The sequence below is a fragment of the Salvia splendens genome, unplaced genomic scaffold, assembly GCF_004379255.2.
Source record: "Salvia splendens isolate huo1 unplaced genomic scaffold, SspV2 ctg72, whole genome shotgun sequence".
Lineage (NCBI taxonomy): Eukaryota > Viridiplantae > Streptophyta > Magnoliopsida > Lamiales > Lamiaceae > Salvia > Salvia splendens.
This window is the reverse complement of record NW_024599389.1, coordinates 231-16,732: the sequence shown is the minus strand read 5'-3', so window position 1 is coordinate 16,732 and position 16,502 is coordinate 231. Positions and strand designations below refer to the sequence as shown.

Here is a 16,502-nt window from a genome sequence, read left to right as displayed (position 1 = left end):
CACGTTTCTTGTTTACCCTAAGGGTTTAATAAGCTTAGGGGCTATGATGTTTGACACACGTTTGAAATTGAAAGTGCTAGTTTTGGTATATATAATGATTAATCATTTAATTTATGAGTAAATTATTATACCAAACTAGCACTTTCAATTTCAAAACGGACGCAATCTTCTTTTTGCTTTTGGTTACAACTTTTTTTGCTAAAGAAAATGAATTGATTTATAGGCAGTTTCACTGGAAGTTTCAATGACTAGCCCGTTTGTTAATTATAAGCATTTTAGAGCATGAGACAGCCGATCCAATGAATAAAGCTGATTTAGAGTTGTCTTTCTTATATAAATTTAAAGTTGCAGAGTATTTCTTTATCATCTGTTTTTGAGAAAAAAGTTACTATATATATCAAGAAAAATGTTATAGTGTATATCTTATATGAGTATCATTCATGAATAATTTTTAATTTTGATTTTCATATAAAACTAATGAATTAAAATTAAACTAAATGGATAAAACAAAAACACTTAATATTATCGTTGACTAAATATGAACGATGCTAACATAAAGTATATAACATACCCTTTCTTAATCGACATAAAGTATATTCCCTCCATTCCATAGTAATAGAGTCATTTTGCTATTTTGGTACGTTCCATAGTAATATAGTCATTTCCATTTTTAGTCAAAGTCAACATATTTCTCCACACCTACTTTACTCTCTCTTACTTTATTCTCTCTACATTTTTCATTTTCCACTTTATTATCTCTTTACTTAACTTACCTAACATAATTTTTTTAATCTCTGTGCCGAAAAGAAACGCCTCTATTACTATGAAATAGAGGGAGAATAACATACCATTTCTTAATCGATAAAAGTGAATCGAATTTGGATCAAGAAATTAATTTATACAAGAAGGTAATTATACCAATAATCACAATTAAATGAGCTTATAGTTATGGGCTGAACATGAGCTGGGCTCCACCCCTGTCTTATTATATTTGTCTCAAATCATAATTCAACATGTTTTACTTAATTGTGTTGTGTTAAGTTACATTACGTTATATGCTCATGATTGTACTTGGCAATTTGCAATAATGGTCGAGACGTAATATTCCACTTAGTGGTTTTGCAACTTGCAAAATTTTGTTTATTTGCAATTTTATTTCCACAATTATATGGATAGTACTTCCAGTCCTTGAGGGAATGCAATAAAAGGTTAGAACAGCGACATAGTTTTTGAAAAAAATTGAAAAAGAAAGAAAAATTGAGAGCGATGTGTTGATGGTCACCCTTGGTATTGTATGTCAGACGATGAAGGAAAATAAATTCCAATCCCAAAGATTTTGGACATAATTGTAACACCTAATGGCATCAATAACCCCGGCCCGATTTCAGGCCCCAAGTCCCTTCCACGTCATCATTCCTCTACAGTTGCTACCCAGGCCGCAACTGCTCTAACCCTGCAGGCCACAACCCGAGCCGCAACTAATAAATAACACTATTTTACACATAAAATTAAAAACACCGGAAATTTATAACACGGAAAAGTTAATTTTCGATCAAAGATTGAAAATTACAACATAGAAATCATTGAACAATTATAACACGAGAAATTCATACTTGTAAAAATTGAAAACGGCGAACAATTATAACACAAGAAATTTATTTTAATTCAAAAATAATAAATTATACACTAAAAAAAACTAAAAATTATAACATAAAAAATGCAAAAAAAATTTAAAAATTAGAAAATTGCATCCAGCTCCCCTCTTCTACATTTCCTCCCTCTTCTTCCTCAAAAAAATGCATAAAAAATTCAGAAAATTCCCCTACAGTAGCGGCCCAACCCCTCCGGCCCTCATCTCCATCGCCGGCCAGGCCGGGCAGCGGGACCATCACCGAGCTGCAAATGCGGCCCCGGGACCGGCCTGGGCCGTGACTCCACCTCCTCCAACGCTTGGGCCGGGCCGGGCCTCGCGATTTGCGGCCCGGCCATCCTCGTTAACGATGCTCTAAGAGTCGCGACAACTTCAAATACTGAATTATTTCGATCATATGTGAATCAGTCTATTGAACCCCACCTTATTTGTTAGTAAAAGTCATTATTGTGCGATTCCTAGTTGCCACACAAATAATAGTAATTCGTTGTTTCACACACATAATGTAATTATTAAAAAGAAATCAATTAATCACAGTCGAAACAGGGGAGCTTCCTTATAAACACCAACCAAGGATCGCAGCAGCTTCAGAATTTACATACTCATATATAGAAAACGTGTCTTAAATTAAGTCAAATGAAATCCATGTGCCCAAAATAATAAAAGTGACGTGACACTATCAAAATTTGGGATCGATTCCAATAATTAAAATAAAAATAATTCCCACTCGTCTGCTGATGACCGAAATTCTGACGACAAATTTCTGACGTTTCACCTTTTAAACTTTTTTCACTCTCAATTCTTTCTTTAATACACTTTAATAATTTCCAACAAATTATTTACAACAAATCTATCTGGCCAAATTTTGTACAACCAAAAATTAGTTTATTTTAAAAAAATAGGTTTATTTATTCATTTAATTAAAATATATGAATGCATATATAATACATGGAAAGTGCATAATATTATGGTCATATATTTATGATTTGGGTATAATTTTTTACTTTTTTGGAACCATAAATGTAATTAGTGCATACTTTAATTCAAATTTTAAAAACAATAGATAGAAAATTCATATATAAAAATAAAAAATGAGGTTAAAGGCTTTAACCTATCCACTTACTATATTTATTATTTTAATATATAATTAATACATCAAATTCTTAATATAACCATATAATTTGATGGTTTATCATCACTCAATTATTTATACCCCTCTTACCTGACATCATTATCTTCACCAACACCTCTCTCTCCTTTCACTATCTCTATCTCTCTCCAAATTATACAGTTATTGCTGTTCTACCTTCTGTCTTAATTCCAAAATTCCATTAGAAAGCAAGAGAATTTCTCCCTAAATCTCACTAAAATAAGCCAAAAATGGGGAAGCCGCGTCGAATTCGATCAAATTCAAATTCAGACACAGCTCCAAAAATTGAGAGGAAAATCATAGAGAAAAATAGAAGAACTAAAATGAAGAATCTCTACAACCAACTCGTTCTCTCCTCCCACACCAACCTTCTCCGGTAATATCTCTCTCTCTCTCTCTCTAGTATTTCATCTTAATTTATTAACTAATTTGAATTATTAAATAATTTGATTAGGGTTAGAAAAAAGGTTGAAACTTGAGAAAAGGGGAAAATTTAGTTTTTGTTTACTTGAATTCGACATGGAAAAATGAAATTAATAGAATTATACGGACATACATTCTATGTATTGAGTGAAGAAGGGCTTAAACCCTTACCAAACTTATTTTTCAATTTTTTATTTTATTTTATAGAGTCTTCGAATTATCTAGTTATTCGAAAACCCTATATTTGAATTACCTAAAAATATATTCTCGAATAAATTTTAGAAAACGAAGCCCTTATCAATTTTTTCTGCATTCGCCTCTGTGCAGGTGGATGGGGCGCCATTGCCGGATCAAATAGACGAAGCAGTGGAGCATATCAAGGGCATGACGACGAAGCTGGAGAAATTGAAGCAAAAAAGGGACCTCTTATTAGAGAAAAAGAAGCAACTAATCAATAATTCATGTGTTACAAATATCCAAAATAAAGCAACAAATAATGCAAGTTCATCATCACCTCTAGTTGAAGTTCAAGATATGGGGCCAAATCTTGATGTCATCTTAGCAAATGATCTTCAAAACTACACTAGTTTTCGCGATATTGTACGATTAGTTCATCAACACGGAGTTGAGATTGCAAGTGCAAGCTTTGCTAGGGATGGAAACTCATCCATCCAAGTTCTCCATGATAAGGTAATTAATTTTGCTAAAAATCAATAATTTTTTTTTTTTGTGATTTTATTTTTGTTATATTTCATGTTTGATTGTTTTTATATAGGTTGTGAATCCAAAACCTGGATTTGATGGTGCAACGATTACAAGAAAGATGAAGGAGTTGGCATGTAATAAAGGGCCTCTTCAATGAGTGAAGTGGTTGAATCTGATATTAGTTTATGGGATTATGAAATTGATTCCAAGATAAATTGGGGCTTTGAAATCCCTGAAGTTTTGTTGCCTGGTTTGCAGGAGTTCATGATCACAATGAACAAATGTTCATAATTATGTATCGAGAGTGTATTTATGTACTTTTTGTAGTAAAATGAAGCTATCTTGCAATAAAGATTATTCTATTCATTAGTTGCAAATATAACATTTAGTTGTATACCTAAACTAATTGGTTCGAATTTTGTTCTATTAACAAACTGTGATAACTAAAGAAATGGAATTGAACATTATAAAATCTTCATCCAGTTTGATTGTATGTTCAGTTATTTGGATCGGATGGGTTTTATTTCATAATCCTATAATAGGTAATATAGGTAATGAATTATTTATTTCATGTTATATAAGTATCAAGATCTTTGTGTTTCTTTGAGAAATTTTGGGAAGAAATATAATATTCTGATCTGGATTAAGAATTAGTGTGGAACTGATATTATTCCCAATAAATTCTTGGATTTATTCTGGAAGTAGATGATTAATCATCTGCTTGTCACGTTCCGTTAATTGCCGGGACATTGAGAAGTAACTAGAAAGACATTTTGGGTATCGGTCCGGTTCTAAATGATGATAATTCGTGCAATGTTTGATTCGGCTAACCATTTTTGGCACTGATGAATCATCGTAATCACATGAATGTGAAGATCATGAACTAGACAATGGTCATCTTTTGAGTTCATCTCACACACATCCCAACATACACGCATTCAAGATGACTTGAACTCTCGACTTATTTTTTATGCATAGAAAATGCTCGAAACCAAATCACTTGATGAGCTGAAAATCCAACAAAACACAACAAAGAACAGACTTAGAGCAACAACAAGACAGTCTATCACGCAACTATCTCACCTACATGCCCAAAAACACAAAAAAAAAAAAAAAGCATCACTAGTGAAACTCAAGTAAGGACAAACAAACAACACATCAAAGAAGGATATCATGTGTTTTCTTTCTTCAGATTTTTCTCGAACCAACCTGTCATTTTCACACTAGATTGATCTATTTGGAGTTAAAGAGAGGGGAAATGATATAAGAGAAAAATATACATAAGGAGTAAATCCTCCGAGTGAAAAAGATAGTCATGTAACATGTTTGTAGAAAATCACATGGCAATGAAAGAGTAATTTAGTTATCATGTAGTAATAATCTACAAACCAAGCAAACAATTAAAAATCCTCAAATTTATTAGGGTGCATGAGGTTTTTTGCTACCTAATTTGCTATGCCCAATAAATATGGCTAGATAAAAAATGCATGCCATAATATTTCACATTAATATCCTTAATGGTGACACATTTTTAGTCCAAATAGTAGAGTATATATAAATGTACGAACACGTTCAACTATTCCTTAACATATAAACACAATCTTCTACCTAGCACATGAGAAATTTGACCAATCATGAATTCTCATAGTATTTGTCCATGGATTTACATGTTATTGGTATTTTTGTTCAATTGGAATATTGTACTAGGTGTATTTGGACAAAGCAATAACTTTGTCATCACTGATTTTGGTGCTCTAGCAGATGGAATAACAGACAGCAAAGAGGTCAATTTAGAAATTGATGACATTTCATATTGTCATGCACATTATACAGAGAAATTTTTTTACATGTACTTATGGAAAATTAATTGATTTACCAAATTATATTTATTCATTCATGAAGGCATTCGCAGATGCATGGAAGAACGCTTGTCAAACTCCGGGAGGCGTTGTTACGGTGCCTGCCGGAGAAACTTTCTTAGTGAGCAGTGGAGAATTCGAAGGGCCGTGCAACGGCCAAACCCTGTTTCAAATGGATGGAATCCTAGTTGCTTCCGAGGACTTGAAACTCGACGATACTGAATTTTGGATTACTTTTCATAAGATTGATGACCTCGTACTTTCCGGAACAGGCGTCTTTGACGGCAAAGGAGCCTTGTCTTGGTCCCTATGCGACAGATCATCCAACTGTCACCATCGTCCTGCTGTAAGCCTTTTTTTGTAATTGTAACGTTAAGTGCATGTTTGGTAGGGAAGATAAATAAACAAAACATAATAAAAACATATTTAAGTCATTTTTGGTCATATAATTAACACTAGAGAAGGTAAATAAACAAAACATAATAAGAATATACGAAGTCAATTTTGGTCATATAACTCCAACATATATGACTTATCTACATTACCAAATTGCCTCGATCATCACATCATATAATAAACATGTTTTCTAATAGTCACTAAGGATTCATGATGTGACAAATGCCTATATCCAAGGCATAACCTCCCTAAACAGCAAGATGTTTCATTTCCACATCCACAATTCCCAAAATGTGAATGTGGAAAACATCCATATCACGGCCCCACACGACAGCCCGAACACCGACGGAATCCACATCAGCAACTCGAGAGACGTGAAGATCGCCGACTCGATCATAGGCACAGGCGACGACTGCGTATCGTTGGGAGACGGGTGCGCAAACGTCAACATCTCGGGGGTCGCGTGTGGGCCCGGCCACGGCATCAGCATTGGAAGCCTAGGGAAGTATAGTGATGAGGAAGATATCAGTGGAGTTACAGTGATGAATTGTAGCTTGAGCAATACAAGCAATGGATTAAGGATCAAAACATGGGCGCCCTCTAAATCATCAATTGTTGTTTCTGATATCACATATGCTAACATCACATTGGACAATGTTACAAACCCAATCATCATAGATCAACATTATTGCCCTCATGATGAATGTCAAAAAGAGGTATAGTCTATAGTCTACTAAAACTCTAACTTAATTTTTTCCAAGATCTTTCAATTGTACTATTGAATTTTACTAATAGTAGAAACTTTTTTGGAATAGAAATATGTCATAAAAAATTGAATTAATAGTTCGTGTATTTACAGACAATTAACCGTTTCTGACACAGTCTCAACATGAAAATGCATGACAATACATTATCGAATATGCACAGGGAGAGTCGAGCATTCAAATAAAGGGTGTTAAGTACATCAACGTACGAGGGAGTTCGACGACAGAGGAGGGAATAGAGGTCAAATGTAGCAAATCGAAGCCGTGTGAAGATGTGGAGTTCTCTGGTGTTGAGCTAAATGTGAATGGGAATCCAGCGATTGCGAGTTGCTCTGACGTTGGTGGTCTATTTCTAGAATCTAATCCTGTTTGTCCTAATCTACTTCCTCTATGTATTAAATAGGCTATGATCCATCGATAATTGGTTGATTGAGAATTCTTGAAATGATGAAACGAATGCATCATTTATGTAATACATTAGAAAATTATTACTATTAATATGTAGGTTCTCAATTTAGTTGGTAGACTAGTCGAATGTTGTTGTGGCTATGGCTATATACCATTTTTATCTCGATCTTTATTAGTTCAATTTAGTTGGTAGACTAGTCGAATGTCGTAGACCTCCTAACGAACTCACCTTGTTATACACTATATCCGACCCTTCTATCGTACTTCAATATCAATCGAATCTACGTACAACGGGAAGGACTAGAGCTTTGAAAGCGACCGTTAACATTCTTGCATGACGCGCTCGCTGGCCTTCGGCCATCGAGAGTCAATTGTAACCCATAGAACAATAGATCTTGACACGGTCTCGTTTTACTGCATTGTAGGTTTACTCCCACCTCCGTTGCCGACCTCCCCCGTACATTTATAAACTTCACCCCCTTTATCTGAACGTTTGACTCACCCTGTACATTCGATTGAGAATATATATATTAACTACTTCGTACATCTGACTCTATTTTGTACATTTCATGTTTAGCATATAATTTTATGCAAATGTTGATATATGAGTTAAGCGAAGATATGATAAAGTCCATTTTCTATAAAAGGAAATGATTTAAGTAAAGTAAGACAGAGTAAATTATACTTACCCCTCCAAGGCAGTTCGCACGGGGACAGTAATGTTGATCGATGATGATCGGATTCTTCACGTTGTTCATTGCAATGTCATTGTACGTGACATCGGACACAAGTTTCGAGGATAGGGAAGGGGCCAACGTCTTGATCCTCAATCCATTTTCGGTATTCGTTAGACTGCAGTGGCTTACGGTGATTCTGCTAACGTCCTCCTCCTCCTTGTACCTACCTAAGCTTCCGACGCTAATGCCATGGCCGGGCCCACATGCGACGTCCGTGATGTTGACGTTTGAGGCCCCGTCCCCAATCGACACGCAGTCATCGCCCGTGCCTATTTGCGAGTGGAGGATGTTCACGTAGCTCGATTTGCTGATGTGGATTCCGTCGGTATTCGGGCTATTTGGTGGGGCCATTATGTGGAGATTTATTAGCCTCATGTAATGGGATTTGTAAATTACAATATGGAACATCTTGCTATTTAGAGAGGTTATGCCATTGATAGTGGAATGTCTGACGTTATGAATCTTCAATGACTGTTTGCAGTTTGTACCAACATTAGTAGTCAATGTCACAATTAATAATATAACTTTTGTAACATCCTAATATTGTTACTTTTGTAACACCCAATTAACTACTTCTTCTATTATTGTTATTATTATTATTAAATTATACTAAGACATAAAATTACCGTGGGACGACTTTTGCAGTTCCACGGTCCACAACGGGACCACGATGAGGCCCCGTTGCCGTTGAATACGCCATTTCCAACAACAATGAGGCGTGCAATGTTGTCGAAAGTGATCCAATAGTCACGATCATCGAGTTTAGGGTCATTCGAGGCAACTATGGTTCCGTCTACTCGAAATATGGTTTTGCCGTTACATGGGCCCACGAAGTCTCCGCCACTTAAAAGGAAAGTTTTTCCGGCAGGAACCGCCAGTATGCCGCCTGGAGTTTGGCAAGCTTTCTTCCATGCGTTTGCAAATGCCTGCATGCATACATAAATTACATATGCAATCAATCTATTTTTCTTGCATAGCTCAAATATATTTATGTATATTTATGCCCTATATTAATTAAAGTTACCTGTTTACTGTCTTTTATTCCATATGCTGCAGCACCAAATTCAGTGACAATGAAATTGTTTGTTTTTCCATTTACATGGACCTTCAAAATGGACAAAAATAGGAAAAAAAGTCCAATCAGTGAAGAAATATTCATGATGTATGGCCCCAAAATTTCTTGTGTGATTCGAGTTAAAATATTTTTTACTGAAAAACGTGGCTTTGAAAAACAAAGATAGAGTGAACGTATATACAGTAGCTATAGCAATTTATAGTAGTTTTAGATATATATAGACGTAAATCACCTTCTCAAGTAGCTTTAATTGATCGCATTAGTGACTAGAAGTTAATTACAATTTAGCAGTTACAAATTTAAAATATTTTTTATACATTATTGGCCGCTCTAAGTAAAAATACCAAATTTATTGAGCCGTATATTGAGATTAAATAAAAAAAATCACCAATTCTTTATAAGAGAACAACTGAAATTAATCAGCTCATTTCATCCCCGAAACACCCTTTAAGTATTTTTGCGTTATGAAACTTTTGTTATTGTTTTATTACAGTACTCCCTCAGTCCCTTTGTAGTAGAGGCTTTTCTTTTCGGCACGAGATTTAAGAAAAATTGTTTTAAATGAGTTAAGTAAAAGGAGAATAAAGTAGAAATGAAAAAGGTAGAGAGGTGAAGAAAGAGTAAAATACTTTTTGACAAAAAAGGAAATGACTCAGCTACAGTGAGACAACCCAAAAGGAATACGACTCAGAGGGATGAAGGGAGTATTTGCTTTCTTGTAGTATGATTTGATAACCTCAAAAAAACAAATAGTACTTGAAAGAGTTTACAGACATTAAACTTGGATAACCATATGCAAAATATCAATCACCCTCGGATGCTATCAAGGTCGATCGTCTCCTCATCATCGTCGCCATCACTTATATCGAGATCAGCGAGCAGCTCGTCCAAGGGAATCGAAGGAGGATCCTCGCCATCCACCACGGACGCCACTTCCGATGCCTGGTAGTCCTTGTTCCGATACAGAGACAAATTGAACCTCAGGTCAGGATTCTCCTCCAAATCCCTCAAGAACTGTTCATACTCTGAGTCCATCTTCTCGTCGCTAACTCCGCCGCCTTTTGCAGCTGTGTCGACGTCCATGTTGAGGGACCTGAGCTTCCAGGCCCGGGGCTTCCCACGCTTCTTCTGACGCTTCTCCTCGTAGCTCTTCTTGATCAGAATCACTTCCGGGAGAACAAGGCCTTTGTACTTGTCCAATTCGATGTCATTGCTGTTGGTGCTGCATAAATCGTAACCCAGGGCGTAGTCGCCTGCATTCAGGATGTGCCCCAGATGCGTCCTCACGTTGAAGATGGTGTCGTTCCTCCCAAAATCCGATACACGGGCTATTTGGGCGTCGGCCAGGAGGCATCTGGATCCACCAACATTGACTTCCGAGGATATGGCCTCAACATCAAGCACTATGTATTCCACGAGCTGTCTGCTCGACATCAAGGCTTTGAAATTCGACCTCCAATACTGATCCGCATCGAGGAAGCTTTGCCTGAGGGTGAATGGATCCAACAAAGATATACTGCTGCTTACTTTGTTGCATATCACGAGTGGCCCGGGATTCCCCAGGCCAGCAGCAACTTTCGGAGGCAGGCAGATCAAATCCTCACGACAAATGGGACTGATCTCGACTGAGAAAGTGTAGTTGTAGTTGTAACTGTTACTCTTCGGATCATGAGAGATAAGCTGCTTGTCGCTACGCGTCCTTATTGGAACGTATTTCCCCAAGAACTCGACAAACTTCAAAGCATGGCTCCGGTTATTGAAGAAGAAATCAATGCCCTGGTCCATCTGCCTCACCCTGATGGCGGACTTTGCAGCATCTTGCTTTAGAATAAGCTGCTCGAGATAGAAGAAAGTGCGCCTGTGAGAAACGTGCTGCCTCAGCTGCACCACAGCCACCCACTGGTTAGGATTAGCCTGCGCCCTCGAGCAAGTCTCGCACATCTGATCCTGCACTACATATTCGACAGTGTAAGACTGCTCAAGCACTGCACCATTGAGAACCTCCTTTCGAACCTTCAGCTTGACTTTAATCCGTTTGGAGTGGGGCTCAGTCCAAACAAATTCCGCATTTACCAACCGCACTTTGTTCAAGTTCTTCAGCCTTCTGATGCAGAACGACAGGAGCTTCTTCGACTCCAGCTCTGCTCTAGTCCACGTCTTTGGGGCTGCAGATATTTATTACATTCAGGACAATGGACGATGGTAACTTGTTTCTGAAGGCCTTCAGTTATGTCGATTTCGGTTTGTAGGCATCTAGTGCACATATTTGCAGCATTTGGTTGCATCGTGATACCACATTTGCAGCATAGGACGCTGCCAATAGTCTGGGACACAGTAAACATCCCCGAGTCTTCCGCCATATCTACTCGACCAAATGAAACAAAATATAAGCACACTACAACTATACAGATAATGTGTAATATTACATTGTGAATACAACATCAACATCATGCTCCACATCATAGAATTCACACACAAAGCAAGCAATTAATTCTTCATCGCCTCCACATATCCACCAAATCATTAATTTGTAAAATTAGGCATTTTAGACTCAAAACATATACCAAAAGTTCCTTGATCTCCTCAGAAAATCATCACCAAAACCGAACCGCTAACAAGTTTAATACGAATTCCAGACAATATACATGGCATTATTTGAACAGAGAATCATCAAGTAATCAAGTTCAATTGCTTCATACAATAAAAATCAGCAGAAATTCGATTGAATCTCGTCCTAAATCCGTACGTGATAAATAAATTTGGTGGAATTGTGATTTCAGTTAAATAAAAGACCTAAAAAATCCAGTCTCATCGAAGAACCAAGCTGTGGAATTGTCATTTCAGCTATATCTTAAGATCTAAAGAAATCAGGCACATACAAAACAATCAACAAAATAGAAAGAGCCACAAGCTTCGATTGCAAGCTCCAAATCGAGAAAATTAACAGAAAAATTGGAGCGATCGAATTAAACGAAACACAGCCGTAAAAGCGAAAAAACAATGACCAGATTAAATCATACCCGGAGATTAAAAGCGGTTGCTAACAGTCGAAAATTGAAGCGGATTGAAGTTTAGAACAGCAAGATTTTAATGGGAAGAGCGAGAGAAAGAGAGAATTTTATCACAGTCAGAGTCGGTTTTGCTGAAATATTAACAATTTTCTTTCTTTTATAAGTGCAGAAAGAAATAGAAATCGTGCTGAATAACACGCATTTGATGACATAATCGAAAAGGGAAATTATAATCACATTTTTTGTTTTTTGATAATTTTTTATTATTTTAATGTTCAATTTTATTTTAAATATCCTCTCATTTGTACCCAACATCTATTTCCTGGATACATATAAGTTCTAATTTAAAAGTTTAAATTAATAGTACTATGGTAGTATACTCACTCCTTCCCTTAAATATTATCAAAGTTTAACTGGGCACAGATTTTAAAATATGTAACGAAAAATGAATTGTAAAAGTTGGTGCAATATGAAGTCAATTACAAAAAATGGTAAAAAAAAAAGAGATAGTAAGAAATTTTGTGTGACTGACGAAAATGGAAAAAATTTTGATAAAAATTTCAGGGACGAAAGGAGTAATTTTTTGTAAGGAAGCATCTAATTTTTTTGTAACTTTTTATTTTAATTAATGTAATTCCTCAAATTTAAAGTTAACTAGTTTTATCATTGATTTTAGTTTTTAGACATTTTTGGTTGTGATTGCATTATTGGGCCTGAAATGAAAAATGTTAACATAACAGATGCAAAATAGGGATGTGGGCTTGTATAGCTGATATGAAAAATATTGACATCATAATTGGAAAAATGTAGTTGTGTCTAAAATGGGACTAATTATTAGCATTGCAAAAGATCATAAGTTGTGTTGTGCTCAAATCATGAGTTTTCTATAGTTTAAAGTATTACTACTAATACAATTCTGAGAGGGGGATTTTGGTTTTAAGGCCATTTGTCTTTTTGGATGAGGCAACATTTAACATTTTTAAACATATAAACGTACGTATGTGCTATGATTAACATTTACCGATCACAAATTATTTTATAGAAACAATAGCTAGTTCAAGAACTAAAGTTGTTTAAATTCAAATCAATCTCACAAATAAATTTTTTTTTCTCATTACTTGTGAGCAAATCAACGCACTAATTTTGAACATAATTAAAAGATACTAACAATTTAGTGTTTTAGTGAGAAAATTGAAATTTTAACTTAATAACTTAATATTCTTATTTGAGGCTCATTTTGATCCTTAATATATTAAGATTTTTTTATTTTTGTCCAAAATATTATCTTTTTAATTATTAGGCCTCTCACAAATAAAAACAAGTTACATTTGGTCAATTTTGGACGGTTCCGTCAAAAATTTGATGAAAATTCTCCCCTCCAGCATCTCCGCCGCCAAGCTCCGCCATACCACAACTTCGGTCCTCCTCCTCCTCTCAAATCGTGGATGCGGCAACACCGAAAAGCGTCTACAGGGATTGATTGTTGAGTTGAGCAAGGCGAGAAAGGTGGACGCCATGGCAAAGGTGGCAAGGGAGATGATATAAGGAAGGGGTGAGGCTAAGGGATGAGACGGTGACAACGATGGGTGAGGCTGAGGGATGATGGAAGCTGCGGCAGAGATGGTGAGGGAGGTTTGGATTTAAGGTTTCCATCAAATTTGACGGAACCATAAAAAATGGACCAAATGTGATATGGAACCATAAAAAATGGACCAAATGTAATCCGCTTTTATTTATGAGAGACCAAATAATTCAAAAATAATATTTTAGACTAAAATAAAAAAAATCACAATATGTTAAGAATCAAAATCAGCCTTCTTTCTTATTTTAAAGGTGATTATAATCCCAATTCATAACTCAGCTTGAAAGTAATTTAGTAGTAATACTTAAATTATGCGTAAAATATCCAATTAGTTGTTGCTTGTCCAGCAACTATCCTTTTGGAATAGATTAACCACTTATTAAAATTCGTAATTAAAGCAAATTGACTGCAACCAATTGAAATAGGAGTATTCTGCAATAAAAATATAAATAAAATAAACTACGGTAAATCCGCAGTACTAAAAAAATTTAAATCGATGAATCAGAAACGATGTATCTTTTCTCATACGCAGCATTGTCGGTCTGCGTCAGAAGGTGTCCTAAGATTATTCATGTCTCATCATCTTCTCATCGAAATATTATTATCATATAAATCCAAAATAGAAATCAATGAAAAATTCATCATCTGAAAACCAAAAAATAAAAATAAAAGAAGAAATGAAAGGACGAATCATGAAAAATTCATCATCTGAAAACCAAAAAATAAAAATAAAAGAAGAAATGAAAGGACGAATCAGAAAGAACGTAGCGAAGTGAGAAACATTAAATTGATCAGGTGGAATTCACCATCACACAAAATTCTACTCATCATCTTCATCCTCCACATCAGAAATCAAAACACACATAAAAACATAAGAAAAAAAGAGAGTTGCAGAGAAATTGATTGAGAGAAAGCTGGAGAGCTGAGAATCAGAGATGAGTAAGATGTATTTATATAGGAATATTGAAGCCCTAATGCGAAACCCAATGGGTCGACTGGGCCAGATCACTAAGGCTACTTTGTTTGGGCCTATATTTTCAAAGCCCAACCCAAATTCCACAATCTAATTTTAATTTTAATTTTTTTAATTTATTAATAATGCAAAAAGCTACTTATAGCCTAATGGTTGGAGATTCATTTTGTAGCAATAGAGATAGGGCTGATAATTCAGTTAGTCGGTTAACCGATGACCGAACCGATCACCTCGGTTCTCGGTCATATTCGGTTAACCGAGAACCGTCCCATTCGGTTATCGGTTATATTCGGTTCCAAATTCTGCATGTCTTGATCGGTTCTCGGTCCGATCGGTTTAACCGATTATTAAATTAAAGAACAGATTAAACACTAAAACCGCAATGCAGCGCAAGTGGTGGCCAAGGTGGGAATTTTTCGTGTGCAACGTCCAAGGATCAATACCTGTAAAATACATTATTTTATTTTTTTTTTAATTCGGTTCCGGTTCGGTTAACCGGAACCGAACCGACCCTATTCAGTTAGGAACCAAACCGAACCGAGGCCAATTCGGTTTCGGTTCCAGTGCTTCAGTCTCGGTTAGGCTTTGGCTCGGTTAACCGTGTTTTCGATTCGGTTCTAACCGAACCTACCGAATTACCTGCCCTAAATAGAGACAATAATGAAATGTGAGGAGAACATTAACGGTTAAGTTGAGGTGAATAAGAAATGTGGAAAAAAGTGACATCAGTTTAGTTAAGGGAGGTCTACGTGTATATTTTTTTTAATCTTTTTATAATAATGTCAAAATTATTTAAATTTTATGTAAAATATTATATTAAAACTTCTATAAATAATTTAAAGTAAGTAAATATGTACTCCATTTGTAACAAAATTTTGAACATAGTCTTTATTAATATTTTTTTCTACACCCCTCTAAGAGATGTACCATTATTGATGCATTTACTCATAGCGGCAACTTAGGAGAAATTGTGCCGTGTGTATGTCATGTTATTATTTAATTTCATTATTGTCGACTAATTCAACTGTACGTGCTAGCATCAAGAACTTTTCTAGTTAAGTATTCTAGTACTATTCGGGAACATTATAATCGCCATCCTATTTTATATATTAATCACTCTTTTAAATAAATAATTGTTATGTAAAGCTATGTTAATACTATATCTTATTTCAGCATCATCCGTGAGCATTATGATCGTTTAAAGCATGATTTGCTTTATATGTTTAGTTTGAATAATATATTAAAAATTGTTATTCACATTTATAATTTTACAAATTTCGTAAAAATTAAAGTTTGATTTTTTTTTCTATAACATTAAATAAATGAACAAAACAACAAATCGAGCTTTGATTTTTATAGAAATTATAAAATTAAAAAATGTGAATAATAATTTTTAATGTGTTAGAGTCAAACTGATTGTATAAAACAAAATAAATTATGCTAAACGTATGTTAAACGAACGTAATACTCATAGATGAAATTCACATAAGGTATGTAACATATCATTTCACTATATATCGATATTATTATAGAGACTTTAATATATTGTGGGCCCTACTATACTACAAATTACAAATTAAAATCTGAACCAATAGATTTTTAGATTTGACTAACAAATAACGTCAAAAAAAACCCGTTCACATCCGTTGACATTTTTTTTTACATTACTTATCATTTATTGACATCAAATCTTGAAATTTAATGGGCCATATTTTTGTTTGTAATTCATTAAAAAGATGTCGTGTACATCTCAATATATTGTTATGTT

The 16,502-nt window shown here is 35.1% G+C and overlaps 2 protein-coding genes, 2 non-coding genes and 2 pseudogenes across 4 annotated transcripts; 2 read left to right on the top strand and 4 right to left on the bottom strand.

The window, feature by feature from the left end:
* Nucleotides 1-3,130: 3,130 nt before the first annotated feature.
* Nucleotides 3,131-4,289, top strand: LOC121791097 (annotated as a pseudogene).
* A 1,536-nt stretch (nucleotides 4,290-5,825) lies between these two features.
* Nucleotides 5,826-7,351, top strand: LOC121791096 (polygalacturonase-like). Its single transcript, XM_042189140.1, has 3 exons — nucleotides 5,826-6,134; nucleotides 6,382-6,900; nucleotides 7,112-7,351. Exons 1-3 carry the CDS (start codon nucleotides 5,826-5,828, stop codon nucleotides 7,349-7,351), a joined length of 1,068 nt encoding a protein of 355 aa, XP_042045074.1.
* A 286-nt stretch (nucleotides 7,352-7,637) lies between these two features.
* On the bottom strand, nucleotides 7,638-9,252 carry LOC121791098 (polygalacturonase-like). Its single transcript, XM_042189141.1, has 4 exons — nucleotides 9,118-9,252; nucleotides 8,720-9,019; nucleotides 8,046-8,564; nucleotides 7,638-7,859 (listed from the first exon to the last, which is right to left on the bottom strand). The coding sequence occupies exons 1-4, from the start codon at nucleotides 9,250-9,252 to the stop codon at nucleotides 7,638-7,640; spliced, it is 1,176 nt and encodes a 391-aa protein (XP_042045075.1).
* Nucleotides 9,253-9,864: 612 nt separating this feature from the next.
* Nucleotides 9,865-12,327, bottom strand: LOC121791100 (annotated as a pseudogene).
* Nucleotides 12,328-14,254: 1,927 nt separating this feature from the next.
* On the bottom strand, nucleotides 14,255-14,355 carry LOC121791101. The gene has a single exon (XR_006048480.1). It is a non-coding gene; the product is annotated as a small nucleolar RNA snoR31/Z110/Z27 (small nucleolar RNA).
* A 152-nt stretch (nucleotides 14,356-14,507) lies between these two features.
* Nucleotides 14,508-14,600, bottom strand: LOC121791102. The gene has a single exon (XR_006048481.1). It is a non-coding gene; the product is annotated as a small nucleolar RNA R32/R81/Z41 (small nucleolar RNA).
* Between the last annotated feature and the right edge of the window lie 1,902 nt (nucleotides 14,601-16,502).